An 8062-nucleotide genomic window follows, 5' to 3' on the forward strand; every position below is an offset into this window, starting at 1 on the left:
CTGTCACCAGGAATAGGGCAGATGCCTGGTGAGGACTGCTCTGGGCAGGTCTCAGACCCATGTGGAGTGCTTTAGGTGTAGTTGTGGGCCAAATATAAACAACTGGCAGGCTGCATTCAGTCCACGGGTCTGATTTTGCCCACCCTGTCATAGGACCACTCGTATTCTCCTCCCCACTTTGTCCCCATAGGAAACGTTGTAAAAGGAAACTTACCAACAAGCAGTAGCCAGGAGTTTGGAATTGGGACTGAAATGGCAGTAAGAGATGGGGCGATCATCTCCAATCTGACTGCAGAAATTATTCAATGACTGAAACCAAACACAAAAGCCAGGATCAATGACTAAAGCATGAAGCAGTAAGAGAAACTCTACTTCTGGGAGGTAGATAAGGAGACAAATCTACACAGAAAAAACTGAGGCCTTCAGAAAATCACTTACCAGAGAGAACTGTTATTCTAGAGCAAGACTGACTGTGCAGCAGACCTGAGAGTGCTAAGCTAGCAGTGAGCCTCACGCCAGCTATTTAGAGGCTTGCAGGTGCACATCAGCATGCTGGTTCTGATCCAGAAAGCCCCAAGTGGTCTGGGCCTCTCTTTGCCTTTATACCACTCTGAATGGTACAATTAGAGTTGAACTTTTTTGCGAGAGTGACAGGATGTTCTCTGGATAGAGCCAACACTTCCAAGAGCTGTCTCCCTTCCAAAGGTGTTGTGTCCAGAATATTTAGCCCTATGGCACAATTACCTCTGTTCAGCCAAGCTCTGAATTAGCTGCCTGATCTACCTTAACAACAGGGAAAGGGGCTTCTCAAGAGTCACAGCTGAAGCATTAATTTTGTGGCTGCGTTGGTCATCTTAATTCCACTGCTTTAAGGCTTCCAGCTGTCAAGGCAGTGAGTGAGAGAAAAAAATGGACACAATCACTCTGCCTCAGTGAATGAGAACATGACAAATCCATAGGGTGAGAGGATTTCTTTATCATCAAATGAAATAGATGCAGCTGTGCGCAACTGTCTCTGCAGTTCTTTGTCCTGCAGGCAGAGTATTTAAAGCCAAGTCCTGCTCTCAAACCACTGACAAGCCTGATGATAAAAAAGGGAGGACAGGCAGAACACAGTGAAAGCACAACATGCATGGAAGGAAGAATAATGTGTACTGGGAGATTAGTCTAGGCCTCTGCGTTCTGTTCTCTTAACCTCTTGCTGATGTCTTATCACAAGAGAGTAGCTGAGATGAAACCACGCCTACCCTTAGGGACTTGTGCAGTTCTTGCCTCTGGGATGTCCTCGTAGCCTCGGGAATTTCTTTGAGCAGTCGGGCTTCTTCCAACCGCTTCACTGCCCTGTGGCAGAAACAAAATTATAATGATGAATCCCTGCACTTCCCTGCTGTAGGGCAGGGAACAGATCCTTTACCTTCCCTTCTGTCCCAGAGCTGGAGTCTTACAACCACTATTCAGGCTATATCTACACTCCTTCGTCTCTGCTGCTAGTGCTGAACCACCAGAGCATGTGCACACCAATCTGCTACTGGTAGCTCTGCACCTGGGCTGCTGGAGCATGAAGTGTCCAGTGGAAAGACACTAGCTGCTGACTAAACTGCAGCTAAAAGCACACTGGTGTCTGTAACCTCTTCAGCTGGCTGCTGGGTGTCAGCAAAAGCCTTACTCCATTTTGCAGAGGTGAAATGATTCTACCAACAGACAAAAAGGTTCTGCCACTGCAGAGAGGTATTGAGTGTGAGCTGGAGTTCTGCCAGCAAAACTCTGTGGCAAGACTCAAATTAAGCGCACAACCTCCAAGTACAGTTACACTCGGCTCTAGCCTTTGTTGCATGTCCAGTGTTGCCTCTTATCCTGAACCTCAAACGCCTGCACTGCCCATCATCTACTGAGTTCATTGCTCTTCAGAAAAGCTTGCACCTCCTTTCATTTTGCTTGCTTTACAGCCCCTTTCTTTACCTGGGGAGTGAGTAGTTGGCGATCCACAATCTAGCTGTTTTCAGACTGCTTGGCCCTTCATGGTACCAGGTTTGCTGATACTAAAAAAAAGAAAACAAACCAAACAAATTCAAGAACATCTTAGGACAAGAGCAGTCAAAGTCCAGCCTGCAGCAGACTCCATTTCCCAGCAACCCCGCCTGTATTGCTGTGGCCGGTTTCCATGGAGACCCCAGCAGCAGGGGCACTGTGACAGTGCAGCACCAGAGTTTCCATAGAGACTGGCTCTACCAGGGCTGGCAGGGCCCAAGGTGCGGTGGTGGGAAGCTGCTTTGGGGCTGGGATTTTGCAGCAGAGACAGCATGGTCCAAAGCAGAGGCAGAGCTGTGATCCGCTACCTGCAAGCAAGGTTCCCTCTAAGGTGCGTGCATGTGCACAACTAAAAGTGTGGCCGCGGACAGCCTTTTCAAGGCTGCGCACTGGGAGAGGCTGGGGCGGGAGCCTAGCACGTCCCAGAGGCTGGGGCCCGGGACCTGGGGCCGGTGGCTGGGGCCCAGGAGCTGGGGGCCAGAGGCTGGAGCTAGGGCCCAGGGGCTAGGCCAGAGGCTGGAGCTGGGAGCCGGGGGCCAGGGGCTGGGCCAGAGGCTGGAGCTGGGAGCCGGGGGCCAGGGGCTGGGCCAGAGGCTGGAGCTGTGAGCCGGGAGCCTGCGGAGCCTCACTCAGGGCAGGCAGTGGCTCCTCCCTAAGGTGAGGCAAGGCAGCGATGGAGGCTGGGGTGGGGGACTGGTGCGGGCTCCGCCGGCTCCGGGGAAGTGCTCCACTCCCCGGCCCTGATGCAGGGGAGCGAAGCACTTCCCCGGGGCCAGGGAGTCCGCACCAGGCTCAGCCCCTGGCCCCAGCTCCTGGCCCCAGTCACCAGTCCCTGGCCCCAGTCCCTGCTCCAGCCTTCGGCCCCCAGCATCCAGCCTCAGCCCCCAGCTCCAGCCCCCGGCCCCCTTCAGTAAGTGTCCAGTGCCGGACCGAGGGGGCACACTCACAGACCAAGGCAGCGCGCTCATGGACCGCTGCTCCTTAGAGGGAACATTGCATATGATATGTTAGTGATTACATTGTCATTATTAGTCAGATCTGGAGATCAGTTTTTGTTGGCCAGTTCTGGGGATAATAAATGTTTCCACACTTTTGATGCAAGGCAAGCTCTAAAGCTTGGTAGAGAATGGGAAGGATTTTACAGCCTCAGTCAATGCCTGCCACAGGGAAAAGGGAATGTATCCGGCTCCCAGCTCCAGCCTCTGGCCCAGCCCCTGGCCCCCGGCTCCAGCCTCTGGCCCCCAGGTCCTGGGCCCCAGCCACCGGCCCCAGCTCCAGCCCCTGGTCCCAGCCCCTGGCTCCCGGCTTCCAGCTCCAGCCTCCGGCCCTAGCCCCCAGCCCCCTTTGGTAAGTGTCCCATACTGGACCGAGGCAGCACGCTCATGGACAGCTGCTCCTTAGAGGGAACATTGCCTGCAAGTCCCAGGCAGGGGCATACGTGCAATGGATTGTGGCTCTGCTCCAGCTCCAGACCACACTGTCATCACTGCAAGATCCCAGCCCTGGCTGCGGAGCAGCTCCCTGCCCTACCAGCACTGCTGGGGCCAGTCTCCATGGAAACCCTGGCCCCGCGCTGTCACAGTGCCACCACTTCTGAGATATCCATGGAAAACGGCTGTAGCAACATGGACAGGGGCTGCTGGGAAAAGAAGTCTGACCACTAGCCAGATCCACCATTTTGCCCACCCCTGCCTTAGGATGTCACTGTCCTATGCATAAGTCGTATACTGATAAGTCCACCTCACATTATCAGGCTGTCTAATGATAAAAAAAAATCAATGTCAGAGCTCTGGAAATGTTACAGATGGTCCATGAAGGAATTTGAAGGTTTCTATAAAATGGTCCCCTTCTCTCTACATTAATAACCTGCAGAATCCAAGAAAGGGAGAGATGTTTACCTCTTCTTTGGCTTTCTTAGACTTGTCGTCATCTTTCTTCGTTTTTTTTAAGGCATCAGTGCCAACCACTGAGAGGATATTTCTCAATCTGCAATGAAACACACCAAGCATTAAATAAGATTCAGTCAATAACTTCTCAGGCATTCTTGACCATGTCTGACAGATGTAAAGAGTGAATGAAGAAGAAATTGATCAATTGCTGTTATATCACTGAGAAGGAACAGTGGGCAACAGCATTCAGTGCACTCAACAGCTCAAGGAGTTTTACAAGAGATTTATGATTTGGTTACAGGGCAGGCCACACAAAGGACAAGACGCAGCACCTTTCTCTTCTTTCTGCAGGCCCTTCTCCAAAGAGTGTGATGGGCTCCCCAAGAGCTCGTAAGCAGGCCTTGACTTCAGAGTCATCGGTGGAAACATTGATTTGCCTAGCACGCTTCCTGCGCTCAAATTCAGCCAACACTTCTGCCTGGCGCTCACTCATATGGTCTTCAAGATCGAAGACCTCACCTATGCCAGAAACAAAGCCATCAAATTGAAGCAATGACAACTGCACCAGAGATTTAGACAACTATAACCATTAAAAGCTATAAATATTTTTGCCCATTTAGGGTAGGGACAGTCAGTGCTGGCAATGGACTTCCCACCCCCATTCAAATCACGATGGAATACTGGACGGCTTGTAGTCTCTGCAGCCGAAATTTCTGTATTAAAACACAGCAGCAGATCAGGGGCCATCCTAAAGCCCTGAGTTGAACCCCAACAAAAATGTCTTTTTAAATACCTCTAAGCCAGAAGCAAGAAAAGAAGCTGAAAGCACTATACAGAGTGTGTTCTTACCACTGCTAATGTTAATGTTGCCAGCCTGAATTGCAGCTTTCATCCCATCTTTTCCTAGCAGCCCCAGCTCCCCTTTGGCAATACGCTCCCTTTCCTTCTCCTCCAAACTTCCATAGAAGATATGAGGTCTCTTGACTGGGGGAGCATCACTCTCGTCTGAGATCTTGGTTTTTGTTGCCTGCAAAATAAAAGCAAGATTTTAACAGACTGGTTCAGTATGTATCCGGCTTGGGAGCAGCAATTCAGCAAACTGCTTTGGCTGCACAAATCATTCTCCTGCAAGAGAAAGTCAGTAGTCTACCCAGACCAGAAACCCTGAAATTATACCTAAAACATTAGCTCTGAACAGGGAAGGGATTCCTCAACACAAATTATGCTTAAGGAAACCAGGCAGGGATTTCTTTGTAATCCTTTATGCCTCTTTACGATGTGTAAAAATATATCCCAGACTTGCTTTCCGATGCACTCATATCAATTTGTGCTTAACAACAGCACATATCCCTTCAACTTTTAGGGAGTAAACGCAAGGTTGGGCAGCAAGTAAAAAATAAAGGCACAAAAATCCAACCCTGTTGTAAGTTACTAGCAAATTTCCCAGCAACTGCAATGCTGCCAGGGTATGATCCCAGATTTATAATGGGATGTTTCAACTTTAAGTCTAAAGTCATACAAAACGAGGGTTGGAACAGGCCTCAGGTTACACAGAGACGTTGTCTGCATCCTTAGAGGTTTCTAAGACCCAGGTAGACAAAGCCTTGGCTGGGACGGTAGGGTTGGAGATGGTCCTGCTTTGAGCAGAGGGTTGGACTAGATGTGACCTCCTGAGGTCCCCTCCAACCCTCGTTTTCCGATTTTATCCAGTCCAGCCCCCTGCCTGAAGCAGGACCCCCCTCAACTGGATCATCCCAGCCAACCCTTTGTCTACCTGAGTCTTAAAACCTGCTGCAGGGATACAACTGATCGACGTGTTCACAACCACCGGTGTTACGCAGCACTCCCGTGCACCCCTCCGCTGCGGTGATTCTCAACCAGGGACCATGTCCCTGCCGGGGGCATTCAGATCCCTTCCACGACCTCGGGGAGCCGACGCCGGGCAGACCCGGGCGAGAAGCAGATTTCACGGGGTGGGCCCGCGCCGCCCGCAATTAGGGACAAGGAGAAACGCCAAGTCCCTCCCCCCGCTCTGGGCCCGGTGCACCCAACGAGAGACCCCGCATCGCATAGCCCGGCCCGGCCCCGGCCCCGCCCCAACCGCGCCCCGATCCCCGAGCCCCGCTTCACCCGCACCGCAGGGCCCCGCGCGGACGCCATGGTGACGGCAACACCGGCCGCTGCAGGGACTCTCCGCAATACGGGGCTGTCTTCACCCAACTGGTTCCGGGTTGCCGCGCGGGGCATGCCGGGAGGTGCCGGCCGGAAGTGAGTACAGGGTATGCCGGGAGGCGCTGGCCGGAAGTGGGCGGGTCTGCGGCAGCGGTCGGGGCCGGGCTGTCCGGTTACCGGGGAGAGGCCGGCGCTCGCGATGCTGCGGCGGAAGCCGACGCGCTTGGAGCTGAAGCTGGACGACATCGAGGAATTCGAGAGCATCAGGAAGGACCTCGAGGTGAGGCGCGTTGAGACCCGGCCGCGCTCGGCGCTCCCGTCCCAGGGGCCGCCTGCCGTGCGCGGGGCGTCCCGGGGAGCTCCGCCGCCGTGCGGAGGCGAGAAAGACAAGTCTGCGGATGACACCAAGTGGGGGGAGTAGTGGATACGCTGGAGGGCAGGGCTGGGGTTCAGAGGGACCAAGACAACCCGGAGGACTGGGCCCAGAGGAATCTCATGGGGTTCAACAAGGACAGGTGCAAAGTCCTGCACTTAAGACGGAGCAATCCCGTGCACCGGGACAGGCCGGGGGTGACTGGCTGGGCAGCAGCTCTGCAGAAAAGGACCTGGGCGTTACAGTGGACTATGGATAATAGTGGACAGTAAGCTGGATATGAGCCAGCAGAGTGCCCTTGTTGTAAAGAAGGCTAACGGCGTACTGGGCTGCACTGGTAGGGGTGTTGCCAGCAGGTCAAGGGAAGTGATTATTCTTCTCTATTTGGCACTGGTGAGGCCACATATGGAGCACTATATCCAGTTTTGGGCCCCCCCACTATAGAAAGGATGTGGACAAATTGGAGAGAGTCCAGCAGAGGGCAACAACAATGGCTCAGGGGCTGGGACATGACTTATGAAAAGGCTGAGGGCACTGGCCTTATTTTAGTCTGGAGAAGGGAAGATTGAGAGAGGATTTAATAGCAGCCTTCAGCTACCCGCAGGGTGATCACAAAGAGGATGGAACCTGACCAGGGTGGGCAAACTGCCGGCCGGCCAGTCGATTGGATCTAGCCTGTGGCTGCCCCTGCAGCGCTCCACATGGGGCCCGACTCGACTTGTTCTCCTGCCCAGGGCAGCCTACATCTGCCAACGGCCCCAGCCCCAGCCAGCACACAGTTTCCTGGCGGGACTGCTCCCGCACCTCCAGTGGTTCCTCCTCCTGCCCCTGCTGCGCCACGCCAGGCAGCTCCTTCCCCAGCATGCTGACCTCCAGCTCCCAGCCATCTTCTATCCACTCGGCCGCCCAGAGGTGGCTGCTCATGTCTGCTCATCACACTGGGCAGGCAGAGTGGGTGGAAGGTGCACTGGGGCAGGAGCCTCCTGGCTGCAGCTCTTCCCCCCCACTCTCCTTTCCCTGTGTGTGCATGGCAGGAGAAGAAGGATGAGCTGCTGGAGGTGTGGGGGAGACCAAGCAATACCTAAACAGCTGCAGCCCTGCCGGGAAGCTGTGCATGTTGGGGAAGCTGTGCATGCTGGCTGGAGCCAGCAGGTGCAGAGGGGGCTGCCCCAGGCAGGAGCAGGCAGGGCTCAGCCCCATGTGGAGCACCGCAGGGGCATCTGTGGCCTGGATGTGGGGTTGGGAGTAGCTGACCACACCTGCATCTGCACCACCTGGCCGAGCTCTGCTGCACCTGCCCCTAGCCCCCCACCTTTGCCCAGCTCCCAGGACCTAGCAACTAGGCAGCTCCTCACACCCCCCTGCCCTCTGCCACATACACACACACTGCCTCCCTACCCCCCACAATATACTAGAGTAAGACTGTATTTTAGGGGTGCACTGATAGAGATTTTTGGGGCTGATACTGATAGCCAATTTTTAAGGAGACATATTAGCTAATACCACTTTGATTTCCAAAACAGCTATGTGCAGCTGGTAAGTCTGTTGTGGTGGAAGGGGGGGGAGGGGAAGGCAAGTGGGGGTGCAGATCAAGGCCCCT

At 54.1% G+C, this 8062-nt stretch overlaps 2 protein-coding genes across 5 annotated transcripts in view; one reads left to right on the top strand and one right to left on the bottom strand.

Annotated features, from left to right (window-relative positions):
- Positions 1-6194, bottom strand: part of PRPF4 (pre-mRNA processing factor 4) — a 13767-nt gene extending 7573 nt beyond the window's left edge. For 2 of the 3 annotated variants that reach the window (XM_006022659.3, XM_006022657.3), the window contains exons 1-7: positions 6048-6187; positions 4767-4944; positions 4250-4436; positions 3927-4014; positions 1960-2039; positions 1248-1341; positions 215-309 (exon numbers count right to left, since the gene is read on the bottom strand). In XM_006022659.3, coding sequence (XP_006022721.2) covers positions 215-309; positions 1248-1341; positions 1960-2039; positions 3927-4014; positions 4250-4436; positions 4767-4944; positions 6048-6164 — 839 coding nt within the window. In that variant the 5' untranslated portion in view covers positions 6165-6187. Of the gene's footprint in view, positions 1-214; positions 310-1247; positions 1342-1959; positions 2040-3926; positions 4015-4249; positions 4437-4766; positions 4945-6047 lie in introns of all 3 variants that reach the window. The other variant, XM_006022658.3, reaches the window with a different exon arrangement.
- An 87-nt stretch (positions 6195-6281) lies between these two features.
- The window catches only part of CDC26 (cell division cycle 26), a 9716-nt gene continuing 7935 nt past the window's right edge, over positions 6282-8062 (top strand). For both annotated transcript variants that reach the window (XR_003093826.1, XM_006022660.3), the window contains exon 1: positions 6282-6369. Coding sequence is in view for 1 of the 2 variants with exons in the window: in XM_006022660.3 (XP_006022722.1) it covers positions 6289-6369 (81 nt within the window). In the remaining variant the exon portion in view is untranslated. The remainder of the gene's footprint in view (positions 6370-8062) is intronic.

The sequence above is a fragment of the Alligator sinensis genome, unplaced genomic scaffold (genome assembly GCF_000455745.1).
Source record: "Alligator sinensis unplaced genomic scaffold, ASM45574v1 scaffold235_1, whole genome shotgun sequence".
Lineage (NCBI taxonomy): Eukaryota > Metazoa > Chordata > Crocodylia > Alligatoridae > Alligator > Alligator sinensis.